The 23,651-nt window shown below is 35.7% G+C and overlaps 1 protein-coding gene across 2 annotated transcripts in view; it reads right to left on the reverse strand.

The window, feature by feature from the left end:
- The window catches only part of ANOS1 (anosmin 1), a 136,992-nt gene that overhangs the window by 39,057 nt on the left and 74,284 nt on the right, over positions 1–23,651 (reverse strand). For both annotated transcript variants that reach the window (XM_084519075.1, XM_084519074.1), the window contains exons 4-6: positions 20,785–21,007; positions 15,365–15,549; positions 7,649–7,778 (exon numbers count right to left, since the gene is read on the reverse strand). In XM_084519075.1, coding sequence (XP_084375201.1) covers positions 7,649–7,778; positions 15,365–15,549; positions 20,785–21,007 — 538 coding nt within the window. The remainder of the gene's footprint in view (positions 1–7,648; positions 7,779–15,364; positions 15,550–20,784; positions 21,008–23,651) is intronic.

The following is a 23,651-nucleotide window of genomic DNA, read 5'->3' on the forward strand; positions in this document are numbered from 1 at the left end:
GTATTACACGATTCAGAATATTTTCAAGTTCTGTTCATCAGCTTTTCAGAGATCTAAAGAAAATGACTGATTTTTTTGTTTGTTTGTTTCCTTCCAAAATTCTTTGTCAAGTGTTTCTGTCCCCACAAGAATGCAAGATAATGTGCAATTATCCTTATATAAAGTAGGTGACTGATCAGAACTGAGCTTTTAAGTGTCTCAGCATCACAGGATTTTTCTTTTAAGTAACTTCAAACATCCCTGTTTTTCTCAGTAACATAAGCAGAAACAAAAATAGTAAGGAGAAGAACTGTGCACATATTGAAAGCAATAGACAGTTTCTTTTGAATTCTACAGTACCAGGATTTCACCCTGTACTTACTATAATTCCAGTTTATTGAAAACATCACATTATCAGTAGCATTTCTGCATGCTCTGTTCACTAGAAACAGTCTAGTCTGCAGACAAAATGCAGATTTGTATTAAAAACAAAAACAACAAAAAATATATGAGTACTGGTTTGCCTTTGCTGAGGGAGAGTTGTACTTTAATATGTTTAATATGTTGTATTAAAAATCATCAGGTAACTATTGGTTAAGTAAAGAAAAAACATCCTCCTCTTAAGTTGAATATACATGTGAAATAATATTAAAATAGTAGAAACAATTTCCTGAGTGCCCACTTTTTTCAAGATGTCTTTTGTGAGCCTAGCAAATGTCATTGAAAAGGGCCTTTGACGAGGAGGAAGAGATTGTAGGAAGGAAGAGGCTGTAGATGTGGAAGACAGAAAGGAAGGATTTCTGCAGCTGACAGACATGAAAAGGCGAGATATTACAAATTGTCACATTCCCAAGAAGGGCTTTTTTAAAACTCATAGACTAAGATGTAGAAAATAATAATCTAGAAGCAAGTAAATTGACCAAACGACAAAAACAACAACAAAACACTTTGTAATGGAATGGAATAATTCTGTTGGAAGGAACCTACAAAAGCACTTCAGCTCTAACCAAAAATTAAAGTATATTAACATTATTCAAATGCCTCTTGAACACTGGCAGTCATTATACTTGGCATTAAATCATCTGAAAGAAAGAAGGAAAAGAAAAACACAAAGAGTAACAAATAACTGTCTAATTGTGGGGACCCAACATTAAAATATTTCTTGGATTTTGAGTACCTGAAATATGAAGCCACTAAGTGAGTGGCTAAAGCCACTACCAGCTGAAGATCCTTTCCACATTAAGTATTTCCATACCACTATACAATTTATTCTTATATTTCTGTCTCTCTGAACCACTCATCACTATTATAACCGACGGAACTTTTTTTTTTTCTTTTAAGCCAAAAAAACAGGAATATTCATCTTTTCTTTCATTAGAAAGGACTGAGTTTCACCAGTGAGAAGGAATAGCAACTAGGCTAGATATTGTGATCTCTGTTATTAATGGAAGGAAAAAACAACAACAACAACAAACCCAAGCCCCAGACTCAAAAAGGAACAGATAAAAAATCAAAAACACCCCAAGCCTCCCCCAAAGTCCTCCCCCAAAAGAAAAAATAAATAAAATAAAATGTTAAGTAGCCTTAACAACATACTCCTTCATAATGCATGCCTACCAGTTACCAGATAATTGTATTTTTTTCTGTTTTTTTAAGCCTTCACAATTGTATTATTGAATGGAAAAGTCAAGCTTCTACAAGGTGTTTTGTTATGCTTCTGTATGTCTATGCAAACACTAAAAAGCCATACACAACTTGTGTGCTGAAATATTTTAAAGTCTAATAACTGAATATCTAATACTGAACTATAAAGCTTATATACATAAAATGTTTGTTAACCTGACTGTGAAGCTAAACTGGAATTCTTCTGACAATAAAGCTTAACAGCCACTCTGCTGTTAGTGTTCATATATCTGTGATCCCTTTGACTGACTGCCCAAATGTATAATTCAGATACATGAACATTAAACTACTGGAATGGAAACTACTGCCAGTTTTTCAAATTTAAAGTTCTGAAATTTTATATACATGAATTTATCTGAGTATTAAATCAAATTCTTTGGTTTGCAGAAAGAGTGATGATAGTTGCAGCTTTTCCTTTGTTGTTTATGCTACAGCTCAAATAAAAAAGAAAAGACATTATATATACTAGAATTTGGCACAGAGAGTTGTCCTCTAATCTGAAAAATTCTGGTCTCAGCAGCTTGAGAAGTAAATCACTTCTCACTGCTAGAAACGATAGCTTCATTAGGTCAAGGCTGAGACTGCTGTTCCAGCAAATGGAGTAAGTACTGAATTTGTCTGCATTGTGTCTGGCTTGAGTATACCCAAAGGACTTAAATTCTTGTCTTGCTGGCTACTCAGCCATCACAAGGAAAACTCTGTTTCAGGCCCCTGGAGGGAGGATTCCTCATGTATAATAATAATAATAATAATAATAATAATAATAATAATAATAATAATAATAATAATAATAATAATAATAAGCATCACATCATCACCATTTCAAAATGCACATCTTTCTCTATACATTTATTAAACTTAGTGATAGACAGTTTATCTCTTACAAAATTCTTTCGATCAATAGGATGTGGAAGTGCTTTGCAACCTTAAACACAACAGCATGGGTAAGCTATGCTTACAAGAATCACATCATTCGTTGCTGCAAATGCCTTCACTTTGACTTTAAATAGAGCAACTGTAATGAAAATAAATAAATAAATAAATGATTTGAAATATATGTTGGAGAGGAAATAACGACATTGGAACCTGGAATTCCCAATCTGAATTGTAAAAGTGACAGCAAGTTTGGCTCCATTTAAAATCCTTTCTTACATAGATTTGTCTTTTTTTCCTGACTTAAAATGGATCACACATTGCTAACTTTTAAACATTACGCCTACCAACTACAGAAATCTGCTGAAGCTGCTCTACAGACAAGTTTCCAACTTTTAAGCAGTTCCAAGGCATAAGCAGGAAGACTGGCTTTGCCCAATGGAAATGGCACACATAAAGCAGCTGTGCAACAGTATAAAAAAATCATTGGTCCCAAAGGAGCAACAGAAAGAATTTTATTGGCAGGAGTGGGTGTCTGTTCTGGTTTTACTAACACTCAGTAATGCATGCATGAAATCTCATCCAGCACAGTACTTATGTGCTGTGAAAACAATGTTGTCTACTTCCTTTTGCTAGACAATTTATCCTGTGCATGCTAGCAGCTGCCTTTATGTTGAAGATAACTTTAGTAGAGGTAGAAGGATCATATGGTTTGGGTTCATTGTGTTGATCATACAGTCCCTTTTTGCCTGTGAAAATGGCACAGTACCTAACTACAGCCCAGAAAGATAATAAATTATACAGAAATGTTTAATGCCGATCCCTCTAGTTAACTGCAGTCCCTGTTACTGAAAGTTCATTCTCACCATGAAATATAAAAAGCTAAAAAAAGTAGCCTAAAAATTGTAAGTTGTATTACTAGAGCCAAGTAACTTCTGGCAATTTGAGTTAGGCCATCCACTGCCCACTTAATGGAAGAAAAGCATAGACAGTTTTTGTTTGTTTGTTTGTTTTTCCAAAAAGACTTATTTAATGATTGTAGGATCAGTACTCTCCTCCCCCTATAGCAAATGAAACAGCTTGGAGAGGACCAGTCAAAGTATGAAAATAAGGATATTTGTACCTTTGGGAATCAAAATATTCTGCCCGTCATTCTGTTAGCTTTTTGCTGTTATTGCAAATTTTTGCCACTTAGTGGAAGATGAAAAGCAAACACGATTAAAAAAAAAAAAAAAAAAAGTGATGTAGAAGTCACAGTCAAAAAAGATCAGAAAGTTTAGATCAATTTTAGTTGACAGTATCAATCAGAAAATCCATGTACAGAGTTCTACTTTTAGGAAAGGACCCACTCTCCAAGGAGCAGTATTCACTCCACCTTCTAGTCACACTGCTCCAAAGAGATATGCATAATTTAATCTGTGTCTCTTGTAAATTTGGTATCAAATTTTAGAAAAATGAAGCATCACTTTGTTCCATGTGAGGGCCATGCCAGACAGGCATGTATAAATGCTTTATTTCCTTTAATAATAGGAAATAAATGGCATAAAAAATTCTCTCTGCTTATGCTCTGAACATTTTATAAATTATATATATCAGTGGTGTCACTTTGATTATTTATTATTTACATATTTATTATTTACATATTTACATTCAAGAAATGAACACATGACGCAGTGTAAAACAGCTAAAAACCTTCACCTCAACTATTTACTGTAGAAGAATATCTACAGCTACAGCAGTTAAAAGAAAAAAAAATCAAAACACAAGTAGATTAAGAATGGTGTAGAGCTGTTGTAGTTGAAATGCTTGATGAAATGCTCTTTTATCTTCCTGTTTTTGTCTTTTTCATGACTGGGAAATTAAAGTAATTTGGATAATAAGGATCTTTTTAGTGGTAGAAAAGTCAGTGGAAATTACATACTTCAGGAGATGTAAAGTTATTTTGAATAAAATAAAACTTTACTTTCCTGTATCTACTTAGAAACAATATTTTTGCACTTGCAAAAGACACAGAATAGCATAAACAGCATAGCAGTAACCAGACAAGAAGTCTCTCCAAGTAATTGCAGCATCAATGTTTTTGAACATTCTTTTTAACAGTTTAGTAACTACCTCTACTAAATATTTAGTAACAGAAATATTATATCACATTTGTCCTCCTTTAAAAAAGTACAATTTGCTATTCATTGTAACCTAGGAGCAACTGGTAAAAGTTCAGCATCTCATGTGAGAAAATGTCTTATGAATTGCTATCACATTTCCTCATCAAAGGATTTCTTTCTGAGGAAAACTTCTGGTAAGTCTGACAAAGATAATAATCTTCTCTTGCTCTTGGCACGACGTGATGAATTGAAACGGTACATGAACTGATGTGAGTTTCTGTCCACACTTTACACAAACGTACCACAGAGAGCCAGCAACCTTCCAAAGGTGATGTGCCAAAGTCCTCCTTCCTTTTTCCAATTTAGAGGTTAAATGTGCCTGTAGGAGCACAGCAGGAGACAGTAGATGCTGGCATGCAAAAAAACAGGCACATCTGATCAGCAGTTTCTTGCCTCTCTGCCAGGAAGGGGCTGCCACTTCCCACTGAGTTCCAAAGTAGTAATTAAAAGTCTATATGACACTATAACTTACTGCTAAGTGCCTGCTCAGGGACATCGATGCTAAGAGATACTGATTGAAGCAACCCAGTGTTATTCCTGACAGTCACCACCCAGCAGCATCTGCATTTGAGTCGCTTAATGCTTCCACATTTCATTTGGCGAATATGGTACCTTTGTAACAGCCACTGACAATATCAAAGCCCCTAAAATAGTCAAATTAACTGATGAAATAGGATGACTCTGGCTACCAAGCTGATAGTTAAATCAAATTCTTGCTGTTTGCTTGGCAATTCACAGTTCAGGGCTGGAGTTTAGATTTGAAAATTGTTATTGTGAGTTACAGTAGCTTTTTGAACAGTGCTGGTTACAATACTTTATGCCCTTATCAAGATCCCCTTTGCTTTGGTTTATTAGGTTAGAGCATGGAGAAATACTACAGTCTTCTGCTGTCCTTGTCACAAAGTCCTAAAAGTGCTTAGAGTGCTCTCTGCCCAGCAGACAGCCATAAACAGTACTACAGGTGAGCAAGTGCTTCAGGGGTAGCTGCAGAGACCACAGAAAAAAGAGGACTCTGGTATCTAACATGTAATCATTTTAAAACCACAAACTCCTGAAAAACAAATCACTGCCACTTGGGAGATTATTCTGAAGAAGTATCTTTGTGCTTATCATGCTCTCACACTTCTCCAGAAACCCACTTTTGCTAGAGTCTAGGCTAAAGAGACATTTAGTCTCTTTTTTTTTTTTTTTACTGGGCTAAAGAGACATTTAGTATGCCTTAGCATGGATGTTCTTATATTCTTTACTAATGTAGGTGTTTTGAACAACATGCTCCTGTGGTGAGCAAGTGCAGCAGGGGACAAATCTAGGGGGAAATTTAATACACATCCTGCTTCAAAATGTCACGCTCAAGCCAAAACCTCAGTATTATCATGATATGTAACTACAGGCACAGTGGTTCCAAGCAGAATAGTTAGAAAATCTTTAGAAACTCAGAAAAACAACTCTGGCAATGATCTGAGTTTAAAAGAAAATTGGTGCCAGATTCAGCAATGCAGGGCTGTATCTGCTGAACTGCAGCTCATGAAAAGAAAAAAAAAAAAAAGCAGAGAATGCCTCCGCTGCTGCTGAATCTTTGCAGTAAGCTCAACATAGCTTGAAGGAACTGTATTTTTGATGTCATTGAAATGGCATGCTACTTAAGTGTAACAAATTCTTTAAATAATACTTTTATATTCATAAAGGTTTGTGGTCACAAAAGTAATGGTATGACTATGCCAACCAATGTTCCTACCACAAATGGGGTTATAGTACCAAAATTATTTATCCTAATGTAGACTTATTCAAAAAATAAATAAACCATCCATATCACTGAAAGCACTTGCATGCCTATATAACTGTATCTACAATAATATTTTTTCTAGGATTGATTATGGCCAAACAACAAGCTAAAAGCTAACATGGAAACCCACAAATGGTGACTGCCTATATTGTAAGTTAATTTTATCTTCAGAAAGAGGAAATGCATTCCTCAAAGTATTTGTTATAAGAGTGTAAAGATTCTGTCACTACCAAAACAAAGACAAGTCTGTCTATTGGAAACTTTACTGCAATTAGTAATACAGTGAAGAGTGCTACATCTCATTGTTTAGCATCAGTAAACTAGTATGGTCTGGCTATTTCCACATTATTAACTGTCTTTAAGAGAGAGTAACCATATCCAGATTGTCTCCTGGGGATGGTTTCTGGCCTGTGCTACTGTGTCTGAAAGTCATCTGGGTAAACTCTTCCTTTGTGTCAGTGAAAAGTGCATCAGAAAAAAATTTATGGGACAGGAGATCTGTTTCCAGCTCCCATCCCCCCAGTGCCATTTACTGGTACATTTTCAAAATTATCCCACATCCCTTGCAGAACCAACAACAGTAACAAAAAATCCTACAACACTTAGTGGACTGTCTATTATGACTTCCTAATGAACAGATACACACTACTAAACACTATTATACTCTTTTTATCCCTAAGCCCTTATGATTAGTGCTAGCAAGGGGAAAGTTATACTAAAATAGCGTGTAGTTCCATTAAAACAATGATGCTGCAATTAAGATATAGGCAACAAACTATTCCTGTACGCTGCTAAGCATATGGCAGGAATGTACTTATAACTATAAATGAAATTAAGACAAACATCTTGGAATAACATGTTGAAACCCCATTTCCTTCATGTTTCAAGGTCAGAGTCACGTTGGCTGATACCAACAGTGTGTAAAATGTTTTAAAATGGATTTATTCATTGAGACTCCTTACTGATAAAACAATAATGATGTCTTTAACATTTAATTCCTGTGTTGACTTCAAACAAATCTCACACCATTTCTAAAGCTGATGGTTGGTAACATGGCCAAAAAACCCACCTGTTAAAAACCTTCTGCCACAAAAACAGGCAGATCAGGTTGCACTCCACATGTCAGCGAGTGGAAGGTGAGCACTAGTTCTAGGGAACCAAAACTCACCTTTTGAGGAGCGGAAGTGCTTGCTGGGTGCCGTGAAGCCCCTCGTCCCATGCACATTGACAGCCGCCACACGGAACTGGTACCACCTGCTCGCTCTGATGTCTGACAGCTGGACCCTCTCATCCGTAGTCTGGTGGGGAAAATGTCACAATTACACTTTCCGTTCAGATGTGGCTAGTTGCTCTCTGCCACGTGACACCCATTAGGCAGACTGGGAGGTAGGACCCACCTCTTTAATACATGGAAGTGTCAACAGTTGTGAACAAAATCACATAACCAGCACATTACAGTGAGTGCATTGCAGGTCTCTTCTAGAAAAGTGACCTTTAGAAAACTGGTCAAGTGTTAAATTCACAAAATTACTTTTCAGTTATCACAACTTTCACCATAATATATAGGGCTTAGCTGATCAGGTGTTGACATTTCAGGGAATTCATTAACCCAAATCAAAGGACTCATTTCTCCAGATCCTGAAACGGGAGAGTAAGTCCAAAATGGCTTCACAAAATCCAGAGCTGTGAGAAGCCACCTTTTCTGGTTCATAGGAGACACAAAACCCTCAGGTAATGAATGCAAGTCCTCTTGAGATCCTTGGCATTTATGTCAAAATGACACTCTAAGCCTTAACTCTTCTCTGCAGACTTTTCTCGGGTTATAGGAGATGACCTTTCCATCAACAACACCCACTGAGATTGCTGGTGTCATGAATTTAATTTCCAACTTCTGCAGGAAGTGCCTTAACCACTGAAATATGGAATAAACATAGATGCACTCTGAACCCTTTCAGTAGGAAGTCTGAGGCCTGCTTTTTCTATCCTGTTTTTTCCTTTAAGCTTTTAAAGATCTGCCTTCTGCGCTGTTTCTGATTTTTTTTTCCTAAGGTACTAACACCAGACCTGAACACAACCTTCTGGTAACAGCTGAATCACTCCCAAGTGCATAAGTACATAAGAAATATTGTGTTTTTAGAACTCATTAGAAACTCATCCATTTGTGGCTGATTTTACATTTGCAGTTACCTCTCAATTATCCAAACTTCAAGTTATTTCAGACTGTCATGTTTATTGTGTTTTAATCTAATTATTTAATCAAAATAACACATGAATTTGAAACAAATTACTTGCATAAGTCAAAATATACTACACAACCAATACTGAATATCTTTATTGACCAAGATGCAGACTCATTAAGAAATTTAGTGATTTCTATTTATTTTTACAAGATGTTTTCTGTAACTTAAAAAATCTACCATATGAGTTTCAATGTTACTTGCAGTGATGCCAAATACTTCCCAAAGAAGGCACAGTGTAATTTCTGCTTTTTGCTTTCTTTCCAATCTGTGAAAGAAAGCAGCAGCTGCCAACCCAATTCAGATAGCCAGAATGTTGGGAAGTTGTTTCAGCTCTCCAACAATGGCATTTTTAAAGTCCCAACCAACAAAATTTTTAAATATTATTCTGTGCTTAATCTTGACACTTGTTGACAAATAAAATTTAAGGAAAAGGTTATCTGGTTTGTGTGTGCATGTGAAGGAAAGAGAGCCTTTTTAAGCTGCATTATAGACTGCTCTCAGACTGATGTTTTGCTGCTTTGAGCCCCCACGTATTCCTGCTACTCAGAGTCCTTCTCCATTCAGAGTCCTACATTTGTCTATTTAACTTAAGCTGGGGTAACAGTCCCTGCACTTCATCATCTGCCTCATCTTTTTTTCCAATTTTTAGCTTTTACATTACCTATAGAATTTATTATCTAGTTGGATGAAGAGGTTCCTAGGGAAGAAAGAGCCTATCTGAACCAGTTTTATGATTATTTTCATTCTATAGAGCACTCAAATGTGCTAGTTTGTTTATTTTTGTTTTTCCCAGCATGAAGACCCACATACTCAACTATTTACAGACAAGACATGACAGTGAATTAGAGTGATATAAACTATAACTATATTAACAGAAAAATACATGTAAATACATATATTCAGGATACTGCTGCCGCTGAGATCCTGAGATTAGTCAGGACCTAACCGTAATTAATTAGTCACAACACTGTGGATTTTTAAAAACAGATTTACTGAATTTAGCTACAAGGTAGGCATAATGTGAATAGACTTGACCCCAAATTTCTCAGCTGAGGAATCTCAGTTGTCATTTGTATGAGCTCAGTTATTCTCTTAGGGCTTGTTTAAAACACAGTATTGCATTTGTGTCAGTCTTCTGTGGCAAATGTGAGATGTTGTGGGATCAAATAATGTGTCAACCCATATCACCAAAATTATTTTAATATATGAACAGGCCTTAGGCTTATTTCTTTCGTCACTGGTTTTGTTGGCAAAGCTTCTGTTAATCTCAGTGGCATGCAGGAGGCGTATCTGTAACTAAAGCTCCTGCATTACAAATTACTTTGGCACCTCTAAGCAAACCTTACATGGTTTTAGCATATTTCAAGAAAGAGCAAAATACTGTTGAGATATACTACTCTGTCAGTAAATTGAATATTTTGTTCAATTACTTCAGTTAGTTCTCCCTACTTAAGTATGTTTGGAGCTGAGATCATAACACTGAAAGTGCTTTTGATATCTCTCTTCTATTAACTTGATGGCATGCTGAATAGTATTAAGTAAGTAAGGTTTGAATTTCAACACACACCTGAAATTATTCCTGAATATTAGAGAAATTATTAAACAACAATTTTACTGGTCTTAGAATGCCAATATAATGTTTTAAAGAATTTCATTAATGAAAGATGAAACAAACAAACAAAAAAATCACCTCTTATATAAATCATTATAAGATAGACTTTATTTTTTTTTTTCTATTTATTTATCTATTTATCTATTGTTTAAAGGAGGAAAGTTTTAAAGCTAGGTTCCAATCTTAATACACTTGTCATTTGGAATAAAATAATATAAAAAAAGAGTCCTCAGGCAAAATTACTGACCAACATGTCCATCCTCAACATGATCCTAAATTCAATAAAGACAAAGGTAAGTCCCCACTAGTTTACTTTAGTATATAACTTGATATAAGAGCAGCACAGAATCACAATGACATAACCTGGAGAATACAGAAAGTAGCCTCTTCTCAATAGTGCATCTCAGGTCCAAGGAACAACAGGTCATATCCAGTGAATAAAGTGGTTGGGCTGTCAGCAGACAGGGAGAATTTGGCTGACATTAGCATAGTACTGACTCATGTAAGAAGCACTGATAATTCTACTCTTTTCCTAGCTGTTTAGGCCCTTTTCTGAAAGTAGTCCCCTCATACTGTCTTTCCAAAGGAGATTATTTGCTCTTCTCTTCAAGGTACCTTGAGAAATCTCCTTGCGGCTCATACAAATGACTGATGATTAAAGTACTTTCCCAGAGCATGGATGACCTACCTTCAATCCCATCCTCTGTCTGAAAGGTTGGGAGAAACTGTTCCTTAGTGTCTTTGATGTTGCCTGCTATATTGAATTATGACATTTTTTGCATTCATAGGCAAAACTTTTCCTCCGAGCAAAGCAGGCTGAAGGTCTCAACAACATCTTGTAAGGGAAGGGCAGAATTATTTAGGATAGGGAGGGAAAAAAATGAGAAAATACAACTGAGCCACATAGTAGTTAGGTGATTCAGATGGGATTTTTACGTTACCACTCCAAGGATTTTTTTTCTGTCTTTTATATATAGGTAAGAACTGGTGTAAGATGGTCTTTGTAGAAAAGTCTGGTACAGAAGACTCTCCCCTTTCCAAGGTTTAAAATAATCAAAGGAGTATTTCATTGTGTTCATTCCCATTCTCTCACAATATCAATCTTGGATTCCTTTCTTTAGTGCAGGGGTTTACTGGAAATAGTAGAGATCAGCCTTATCCTGATGAGTTCATAGCTCCACACCTATCTTCATAGAATCATATAATAGATTGGGTTGGAAGAGACCTGAAAGACCATCCAGTTCCAACTCCCTGCCATGGGCAGGTATGCCACCCACTAGATGAGAATGCCCAGGGTCTCATCCAAACTGGCCTTGAACACCTGTAGGGTGGGGCATCCAAAAATTTTCTGGGCAGAGAAGTTTATTTTGAAATCATGCACAGTGAGAAAGAATTTACGGTTCAAAGAGTGAAGGGATATCATCCAGGGTGTAAGAAGAACTAAGTTTACACTTCTGACCAAGAAGCAGCTTGACAGTACCACATCCACTACTCTGCCAAGGGCAGCAGACCTCCCCTCTTTTGTGTGAATGGAATCCTACTGGTGGGCACTCTTTAAGGATATTTATCAAAGCAAGCTTCTTCTGGATGATGGAGAGAGAAACCTTCCGTTTATGGGACTGGTGGTTAGCTTCAAGAGGGATTTCCTGCTGTCAAGAGCTGAGAAAATTTTGGACAACCTTAGAACCAGAAGTTTAGGTGTTTCAGAAGCTGAAAGATTTAAAAAGGATTAGCTGTCCACAGAGTTTAGACAATTCCAAGATGAAGCACTAAGGTTTGTCACAATCAAGCTAGCAGTAAATACTGTTCCTTTGTTTTAATAGAGGAATAAACTAGTAAGTAGAATTTATTAATCTCTGCCTTCATGCATGTACACATACTTGGCATCCACTCACACAATACAGAGATGTGCTCTCCCATCTGGAGATAGCAGGCACAGCATATTTGAATTAATTTAATTTGTTAAATTAATATGATTAAATATCTAAGTATAAAATATAAACAGCAATATGAGTATTTTTAGAAAGCATCGCAACAAGCAGAATAACAAGTTTGCTCATCAGATATATTGTATTCTCATGGGATAGTGCAGCTGGCCCTATGCAATTGGTTAAAGCATAAAAAGCAATAGTATAAGAAACTTGGCATAACCACTTTGAACACTGCACATTATAGTTAACTTACTTATAACAACTTATATCTTAGTTCCTGTAGTTTTTATACATGTATCAACTAATGCAAATTAGTCCATTTGTTAGTTACGTCAAGTTTTCTCAAAAATGCACAGCAAAAAAATAAAGTTAACAAAATTCCTGTTTCCTGAAGTGATAAAAAAATAAAATTATTTTCAATGTGTTTGTTTTCTTTATATTCTTTGAGAGTTAAATAATGTATTAGTAGATTGTTCCCCCTCTTAAAAAGCAAACATCAAAAACATTCTTATGACAATACAATGTGAAAGAAACAAACTTCTTCAAAACTATTTTTTCAATACCAAATAAAAATTCATAAGAGACATGTGAAAACACTTACATGTTAACCCACATTAATGCAATAGAAGAAAGCAAATAAAAAGTAAAATGTGAAAAGTAATTCCTTTAAAAATGTTGTTCAAAATTATAACCCCCTTTTTGATTTCCTCTGCTCTGTACATGCTCTCTAACTTAAGTTGCAGAGTAATGAAAGGGCATCATCTCCTCTAGACTGTCATGCCCAAGGAGTTTTCAGCTCTATGGCTGAGCTCTTCACAGCCTTTACCTATAATTAAAGTCTTAGACCGCAATGCTTTGGAGTCATACAAGAAAAATTTTCAGTTAAATGGACAAGAAAATACCCAGACGCGATGCACACGGTCACTTTAATCAAACTGTGTATCCAACCTTGATGATGACATAGTAAAATACATCCTAATGCATCTGATTACACTTAACATATTTGACTGCCCAGCAGGATGTCTAAAACTACAAACACCATTGAGTTGTATTTCTCTATGGAGACAGAAATTCTTATTACTAGCACCCCTTAAGGGTGTCCAGCCTGTAATGCCCCATAAGGTAAACACAGTTGGGAAAGCCAGGCAGGCATCCTGAAGCTTGTTCTCAACTGACATCCCCAGTGGGGTCTGTTTCACAATCCAATACACATCTCTCATGATGCAGTAGAGACATCAAAGTTCTCAGAAAGATGTCAGTTGGAGGAGGCTTCTCCTGCCATAGTGATTAACTCAGCGCTTCTGCCTGCATGTGACAGACCCTCAGGAAAGACAACTGACAGGATTCTTACCATTCTTGCACAGGAACACATTTCTAAAACCCTCTCTCCTGTACATCCCTGTGAGATGGAAGAGACTCATATATGCTCCACTACTGTACATATTGCTTGCTTCCAGAAACGGGCATGAGGTCTATTTCTGGGATGAGAAAAAGCACAGCAGTGTGCTGCTACCTTTGCAGTCTAGACCCACCAGCAAGAACTGTGTTTCTACAGCCTAGCACATATACATAGCATGATAACTGTGACGAGCAATTGACATCTGGCTTATGTTTTCTATTATTTTCCTAGTAGAAAAGGCACTTTTTAAATTTTTATTTATTTATATTTTTGCTGAATATGGAGAATGCAGACTGAAGACCTGCATATCAACTGAGACAATAAATACGTCGCTACAACTTTATCAGATGTGAGGGTGTGCATGTTCGTTTGGATGCAATTGCATAGGTTGGGTTTCATGCCAGGCTTAGTTGAAGGTCATTTTTCCTGAGCAAGACTCTAACATTGTGACTGTCCCCTGTAGTACTGCACTAAAGCTAACAACTTCACTTTTGAGTGTTCAGTTTCACAAGCTTCACATTATTTTAAGATACCTTTTTCCTACACAATCTGAATGTAGAATGGACACAGATTGCCACAGAACTTCAAACCTTTACTTTATTTTGTGGATGATTCTATTTATTCCCTCTTTCCCTTTTCCTAGCTATAATGACATTTTGCAGGTCTTTTGAAAATCAGCATTTTGCTTTTCTTGTCAGCAGGGATGAGGGTGAAGTATTGAAGATAAACGACTGGAACTCTGCCATACAGGTGAACTGTCAGCATGTTAAAAAACAGATTGAAACTGGGAAGGAACTAAGTGAAAATTTATGCTCTGTTGGCTGCTTCTCATTAAGAAACATTTGCTCATGAATCTTACATTTTCAGCCTGGACTGCACTGAGTGATAAGAGCATGACATCATGCGCTTTTCTGAACTGGGAGAGCAACATCTAAGAAAATGACTTTACAAAGAATAAAGGTTTTAGTCTTAACACTCTTGATTTTAAAAATTGAATGAAAATTTTTTATCAATTATATTTCTTAGCATTTTGCTAAGACCCAAGCCATGCCTTGGAGACCATGCACACTGACTTCAAAAGGACTATGTCTCTCATATGCTTCCTTCCTATTTTGCTATCTAACTCTACATTTTTCAAGAGATTCATGGCTTTTTGGAACTCGCATCTGAATAGATCACAAGTATGTACTTACAAGAAAGTACCACTCATTGTCTTGTGAAAATCAAGCCTCCAGCTCGATCTATAGATCTTTATCTGTGGAGGACAAACCTACAAAATAAACTCATTTTGAAAATATAGACCTCTGAGTATTATTTTTTGAGGGGACAAGGAAAGAAATATTTACTTCTTTACTAATATATTCACACATCTCTAATGATGTCATTTTCTATACATATCAAAAACATTTGATGTTTCTATAACAGAAAAACTGTAAGTCTAAATATTTGTTGAAATAAATAAATAAATAAATAAATAAATAAATAAAGTTGATTTTTGCCGAATAAGTCTGGAAAATAGCTCATTGAGCATTGGAGCAAGATCCCGCCTGTGGTTAGCTTGTGACTTAGAGAGAGAGCCTAGAAAGGGGTCACTCTGTATCAACCTCCTTACTTACAAAGTGACCTAACTCTTTGACCTTATGAGGAACTTCAGATCATTGTCTGTAATCTAGGGATTCTTAACATTTTACCAAGAACTGACCTGTGCCACTGTTTGCCAGTTAGTAGCGTCATCCTCACTAGGATGGATTCCTTGATTCCACCTCCTCTGAACAACATAGATCACAGGCTCAATGGAAATATTGAATTTTGAAGACCACTTCACCTCCAGGTCTCCAGATTGCAGTTCTATGAATTTTAACTCTTTCCGGGGTTTCAGTGGAACACCTGCAATAGGAACATACAAACAAAAGTATTTGAATAATTTACAAAACAAGATAAAACCATCTGTAGGTGAAGCTGTATTAAAAAATATATATACTAATAAAAAAGATGGTTTGTCAAATGGAAGAGTAAAAGTGGGGAAATAGGTAGGCTGATAAGTATGTGCATTCAGAAGTGTTCACAACAAGCCTACCTCTGCCAACACTAAAATTTGTTAAAAAAAAAATCCTTACAATTATTTATTTAATTTAAAAACTAAAGGTACTAAGAATCTGAAAGTTGTGAGCTAAAACTTATCTCAGAGTTTCCAGATATACTTTGATAAGATGGACAAAGACCCTTTGATCCCAAGCAGCTATCTATACCTGTCATTCAGATTTTCACCTAATTTTTCTTTAAACAAATCTAATGATAAAATATCCACAGTGTCATTCAGCAATTCTTGCAGTTCTCCTGTGGAGATTCTCCCATTGGACACAGCTCTTCTCCAAAGTCATGCCTAAAACTGGCCACAGACCTCAGCTAAGCCTTTACTGGTGTAGTCTAGAGTAACAGGATTATCTAATACATTTTACATTAGTCTGATGTATCCAAGTATGCTGCTTGCCTTCTCCTGAGCAGCTTGCAGCCATACTGTATGATATGTCACTCTCCACTCTTCCCTAAAGATCTAAGAAAGGTAATTCCAAGTGCTTCTACACTACAGGGAAAAATAAGTTCTTTATAAAATGTAATGGTAATTTCTCATTACGTGTCACTGAAGGACAGTTATTCCTGTTTTTCGTACTCCTGATAACACTGCCTTTTGGAAAATATTTGCAGTAGCTTGAAAGAAAAAACAACTCCTCCAATTTGGCATCTTTTGATTAAATCAACACATCAAGTGTTAGATATTTTTCCCTAGATAGTTATTAGGAGCTCATATAGTTGATTGTGCATCATTTTGTCACAGATAAGACTTTTATGCTGACATACAATCTTCTTACCAAGTTATTGTATGAATTTGTGTTATTTCACCATTTCAGTGGGGGCCAACAAGTCCATCTGTATGCACTGGTTCTATTAATTGTAATATAAATGTTTCTACTCAGTCTGTCATAGATGGCTGGAGTACCAAGCAGGTAAACAAACTGCTTTCATATTCTAAGATGTCTTCCAAATCTGATTAAGTGATTAGCTACAAGTCAATAAAAATCAATATTTTAACCATTGAAGAAACCTGAAATTAACCTGAGTAAAATCCACTCTGGTTAACACCACAGTTTAAACTCTGGATATCATTCCACAGCCAGATGCCTTAGCCTAGTGTAACAAACATCACAGATCATGTCAGTTCCAATTTCTATATTTGAAAATCCTTCTTTAATTATAATGTACAATAATTCTTCAATTTGCATGTTAAGAAAACTTCCATCTGCTCTGCATTAGGGGCAGTTGGATTCACTTGATTGCAAGTTACTCAGCCTCTCTGGTGTTATGTAATTGTGTGCAGATGGATTGCAGCAGCATAAATGACTAGAGCATCGCACAAGTGCATTTTGAAACACTTTTGTAGAACCAGCATCATCAATTTCATATCCAGATGTGTAGATCCAATCATTCTTCAATGTGCTTTTTATTACGTAAATTGTCAGTCCTTTCATCATGCTGGGACAAATTAGTTCTCTGAAGTCTGTAGTGTTTTAAGAATTCAAATCACTGACTCTCATATATGTGCAGTACCAGAGCTCAGGAAAAAAACATTTCTAAAGGTATCTTTCAAATCACACATGCTATGTGCTATGAAAAATAAATGCACGCTGTTCCATCATAAGAATCTGTATTTTAAATATAGGAAGCTTCCATAGGAAGCTTCTATGGAAGGGTTTCAGACAGTAAAGGTTACACCTACGTCACCAGTACAATTCTAAACGCAGTTGTTCGAAGACTCAGAAATGAACACCTCTAAAACTGTACACAATTGTTTTAATACAAAACTATTTTTCATGAAACATGAAAAAAGCCTTTAAATTTTGGTTGACTGTTCTGGCTCCAACTATCCAATTATGACACTGTCATACCATCATAGCCTTTACATGGCACAACATTCTCTTCACAATTCACTTTGCTCATATCTGCAGTTTGATCTGCTTTATTAATTGCTCCCTAACATGTTCCAGACAAAATTGGTTAGGCTGGTTTAGACAGCCTAACCCTGAAACTTTTTTTAAAAAGGGGGCCTGGAAAGTTCACAGAAGTTGGTGTTCTCTCACACTGGAGAGACCACTAACTGCTGAACAAGAAAAAGGTCATAGGTAATTTTTCAGCAGTATACAACAGAGTGTGGAAAAAAAGATACATGTCCACATCATTTCTTAGGGATGCATATGTGTATTTGGACAAAGTGAATGTGATCAAACGTTAGACATCAGTTTTTCTTCCTTTTTGTTCTGTGTTTTTAAGCTTATTTCTAAGCAGATATATTCCTCGCACTTACATCTTTCAAGTAGCAAATTTACTTTATATACTTGCTGTTAATTTATAACTTCATTATATGCACATAGGGAAAAAAAAAAAAGAAGAGGTAGGCCATAGAGAAAGGACAAACACTTTCTGAAGTCCTTTACTAATTCAGACAACGTAAAGGAAGTAGATGTGACAGATGAGTAGGACAGAAAATTTCATATCACCAGCAAAGGGAAACAAAAATTTGAAGACTACATAACTGAGTAGCAATACTCCTAACAGGGATGAAATAAATAAATAAATAGATAAATAGATAAATAAATAAATATATAATGATATGTCAATTTGAGCTCTATACTGAATGCAAGCCAATAAACAATTGGGAAAACAAGTACATTCAATCCAATGACATTTTCAATACGTGACTTCTGTGCAAGTGTATTTATATTAATATTATTTTAGAATTCAGCTTTAGTACTCAGTACTAGAGGGCAAATCCAGTTAAATCAGATGAGTATTTTATATCTGCTGTTGTAACTTTCATCTCTAGAGCTTGATCAACAGTGCAACTCTAGCAACTTATGTAGACTCTTTAGATTCAATCTGAGTTCATTTTCTAGCTGTGAGTGCTGTCAAAACGATAAGAATAAGTACTAAACTTATTCACTAGATCTTAGTCATGCTTGCAGAGTTTGCTCTTCCTTAGTGACAGGAAGGTCATTTACCCCTGGAGGAAATGAATAGCAAGCCTGCTCAGCTTCTATTTGTCCTTTGTTGCAGAAAGACAGGTTGAAGAGGCTAATTAGCTGAATTCATCAGCTGAGAAGTCAGTACTGCATTGGGTTGTCCTTCCTTTGCAAGACATATATGCTCTTACAAGCAAGCACCTCCTGCAGATAGGTGATAAGATCTTAGAGAAGATTAATTCTGTTTCTATATAATTAGGTTGAGCAATATTAGACTTTGCAGTATGCAGTTATACAGCATATCATATCCTGTCAGATCTTGTATCCTCTCCAAAAGCATGCCATCTGGTTTTGTTTGTTTGTTTGCTAGTTTTGTTTTTACCTTTTCCAGCTGTCACATTTACTGGAATGCCCTGCAGTATGCAATTTTGTAATTGTGGTATGGAGCCCGACCGTGTAAACCATTACACATGCAACACAAATGCTGAGTTTATCACTATTCAATTTTCTGAAGAAGATGAAAGAAAGAAGTAAATAATCCCTTTTTAATAATTTTTATTCTAAAAGGTGGCGTGGATGACAGTGTATTAATCCCTTACAATTTTACAAAGCTGCTCTGAAGTTTCTTGGAAGCAAGAGAATTTCCCTTCTATATTGGAAATCTGGATCACAGTGCCTGCTGTTCAAAGTATTTCAAGTAGCATCTTCATCAGTGTTATGCTTACTCAACCTCTATGACTTCTACATCAAATTTTCTTCGCTTTTTTAAGTAAATTAGACTGTTTCCTGATGGCCAACCCTGTATATTCAAACCCAGGTTTCAAAAGTCAAAGCGCATTACTTCTGACATACATTCTCATCACTAGGGACATTCAAAAACAAGGATCAACATTTCAGTTAATGGAATGAACTTAGAAACAAATCACCGTCTCTTTCACATATTTCACTTCCAACTTCAAAACAGACCTGATATTTATTGTTATCAAACATACATAAAATCACTATAGTCTGTTCTATTTCAAATGCTGTTAGCAGGTTTATACCCCAGGAAAGGGCAACAATTCTGACCTCACTCAAACATATTCATCCCCAGTGTTTTCAAGGTTGCAAACAAATGGGGCTCCGCAGATGGAAATAAAACTGGATTCAGATCTAAGCCTGGAGCTTAGCTCAGTCTTCTGCTGATTAGGATCTCCGTGGAGAGCCCAAGCTATCAGGAGCATAACTGATTAGTATTTATTTTTTATCACTAAAGTAGGAGAATGGATTTCTAACAAAATATTCAAATTCTGTGTAACAAGAATTTGTGTGGTTCACACATGGTCATTACTGTGTGATAGAAGCACATTTTAAAAGTATTTCCATATAAATACTTTTTATTATTATTATTATTATTATTTATTTTTAATTTAATCATAAGAAATTAGAATCTGGAATTTGTCTAAGCACAAATCATTCTTTAATCTATATGTTCTTGCTGATGGATAGAAAGGAAAACCTTTTTTCATAGAATCTCAGGACTCAAATCAAGGCAATTAAAAACTTCTGAATAATTCATGGTGCCCTAGATGTAAGTAATACAGTAATATATATGTGGACACTATCATTTGTCACTATTTTACTCTTAGGTCATTAAGAACACCAATATACTGCATTGATTTGTTCTTTACCTTATTATCTCACACTTCCTATTTGGTAGTCCTACCTACTTGGCTTATAATCATAAATGTCATTTGTGATTAATATGACTTGAACTATTTATCATTAAATATTTTCCTGCTGCATTCTTTCTCATCTGCATCAAATTAAGTGAGATTTCACCTAAACTGGCAAGTTCATTCTACTTAAGATGATTCATAATAGCCATGTTTACATTCCATAGATTTTCAGATATGACCTTCATAAGGAAAAAATAAAAATAAAAATCAGTAATTCAAGCAACATTTTTCTATCCATCCATCCTTTCTGTATCCAGTCACAGCTCCCTCAAGGTCTTCACCTCCATACAAACTCTCATGACGTAAAAGTCATGGTTTTCTAGGAGACTATGAAACTATGGCCTGAAGTTATTAGCCTAGTATGAGTATATATTAATAATAATCTCTACCTTTGTACAGATTTTTTGGAACTTGGCATGTGTGACCACATCCATTGGAACAGCATTTCTTCACGCCAGAACATTCACTATCTGCTTCACAGCTTTCAACACAGGCAGCTGCAAAACCACTGGCCTTCTCAGGTGCTGGGCAGTCCCCTTGCTTCACAGACAGGATGTACTTAAGGAATTCGCAGCTAGTTAGGCATTCATAATTCTTCTTGGGGAAAAGAGGCTAAAGTGAAAACAAAGGAATTGTATAAGGTTTTCAGCAGTGGAAAAATAATTAAAAAAAAAAAGGCGGGGGGGGGAAGAAAAAATGTTGTACATTTTCCAAGACCTCCTAAAGAAAAACACAGATTTTCAGCTTTTGCAAGACTATCCCTAAAGATTTATATATTCGTTGCTTCTAAAAAAGCATTCCAAACACAGAATTATGTATTCCCTCAAGTAAGACCACCATCTTTAATGGAATAAAGCTGTTTACATCTGCCAGCTTTCCCTTGTTTTCCTCACACTGCTTGGCAACAAAGTTGCTCAACAACAGATTTGGGAAAAAAAAATAATAATAATAAATCTCAGAACAAAGGAAAGTAATGGTCAAATGGTCTTTCATTTTTTTTCTTTTTCTTTTATTTTTTTTTCTGACTGTCCCACATTCCTCCCTTTGTACTTCACAAGACTTTACCCACAGCATCTCATGTAATGCCACTCTAGATAAGTAAGTAAAATCTTCCTAGATTATACTTATACTCAGTTTGAACTGAGTTGGCTAAGAGAAGAGCATCTTTATGTTCTTGCTAAAATGTTAATAACTGTATAACTCTTCATGGTACTGGAATAAAATTTCTTATACAATGATCAGCAGAAAATACAGATTAAAATAACTCTTAAATGTATTTCTGAAAAATGAAAACAAATGTTACCTTTGTGAAATCAGGCTCTAGCTATAGGAGACATTGTTTCAAAACATAGACATTTTATGTACTATATATGTACTATTCAGAGGTTTGCAACGTTCATTTCCAACATTATTAAAAACAGCTTCTAGTACCCCACGTCATTCTGTGTGACACAGGGATTTCATCTCCTCTTTTAGCTGGTGCTTTATTTAGTTTGGTGCAAAACCAGGTACGGTAAATCCCTCAAAATTATTGGTGGAACTGTAGGTAAGCAAACCATGTAACTGGAGTTATCTATATGCTTTCTTCCCATTTTAGAGGAACCAAAAGTCATCTACTCAGAAAGATCTGACGAACATATTCTTAAGCTTACACAAAAACTATAACCTACTCTCCATCCAATTATTCACGTGGCTTCAATGTTTTCTCCCATATTCAAATATTATACTTTCTAATTTATACCATTATCGTATTTCTGGCAAAATGAGAACGACGTTTCTCTATTAAGGAGGCCCAGGTGGTTCACTGAGTATGTGTCGGTTTATACTCCAAAGTCCAGGAACATACCACTAAGTTACCTCTCACACTTCATCCTATAGAGTCATCCAGATATTTTTTTTTTATCCAACTCTTAAGGATGCATTTGGTGATACAGCTTAACCAGTGTAAACTGCCAAAATGAGCGGTCCACTTTTCTCTCCTATTGACCCAAATGTTCCTCGGACATGCACTCCTACTTTTCTTCCTGTTGGGCTATACCTGATTCCACTTAGTCACCTAAGAAGCTAAACCAGCAAGCAGAAAATTATAATTATGAGAAGGAAAAAAAAAAAAAAAAAAAAAAAAAAAAGGAGACAGGTAAGCTGCAAGGTTCCTCCTCTAACACTAGTATACTTATTTGGTAGGTAAGAAATTGCATACAATGCAAGACCTTGGAAAATAAAAAGCTAAAATTTTGCTTCCAGATTTTATAAAGAATACAAAAAAGATTGCAACACTCTCAAGTGAAAACAGCCTGGTTCAGTTCAATCAAATAATGTCTGTGGAGCATACGTGAGTTTGGAGGAAAGGAAAATTATCCCTGTGTGTGTGTGTCTGTGTGTGTGAAGCAAATTTCAAATCCTAAAACATCACAAATTTGCAGCTACTTAATTAAAAACTTTATAGCTCCCTAAGGCATAATACATCCTCAAGGCTTCTCTTCCTCACCCTATTTCACAGCTCATTTTTCAGTTAGCTGCTAAATGTGCTGCTCTTCATTACTGGCTTTTGAAGTTCTAAATTTAGCTTCAACCACAAAACACTAATCAAAGAGGGATGCTCACTGTTTTCAACTACAATAGAACAGTGTTCTACAAATGTTTTTCTTTTAAACCAAATTTATACATATTTACACCCATATCTGGAAACATACAGCCTTAGTGAGAAGTGATATATGAGGATGACATAAATTAAATCCACTAAAACTGCCTTATTACACTACCCTAGAGTTTTGTTATATAAGGAAACAGCAACTGATTCTGGTTAAAGAACACATACAAGGATTGGTTTTCATGAGAAATTCTTGTTCTTCTAACATAGCTAAAGAGACTAGTAACCCCTTATTCCCTACTTACATGTAGTTATTTGGATCTAAAAATTAGTTTTGTTAGTGGAAATGACAGCTTTTCCTAATCATCTTCATGATATTTAATTTGTTTAAACATAACACATGCTCTTCTACCAGCAGAAGAGTGCTCACAATGATAAGGAATGAGTCAAATCAGTTCAGGGCACAATCAGTTAAGATCATTTTAATTTTTCGCAGGAAAGGCTGAAAATCTTCATAAACACACACGTTAAATAATTTGAATAAAGGTGTATCTTTATATTGATTTGGTTACAATAAATCAACTTTCTACTGGGATGATGTTTTCACTTTGTACTAAAAATCTGTTAAGGATTGTAACATGTGACTTCCACCAACTCAGCAGAAGC

The sequence above is a fragment of the Aythya ferina genome (assembly GCF_964211825.1).
Source record: "Aythya ferina genome assembly, chromosome: 1".
Taxonomy (NCBI): domain Eukaryota; kingdom Metazoa; phylum Chordata; class Aves; order Anseriformes; family Anatidae; genus Aythya; species Aythya ferina.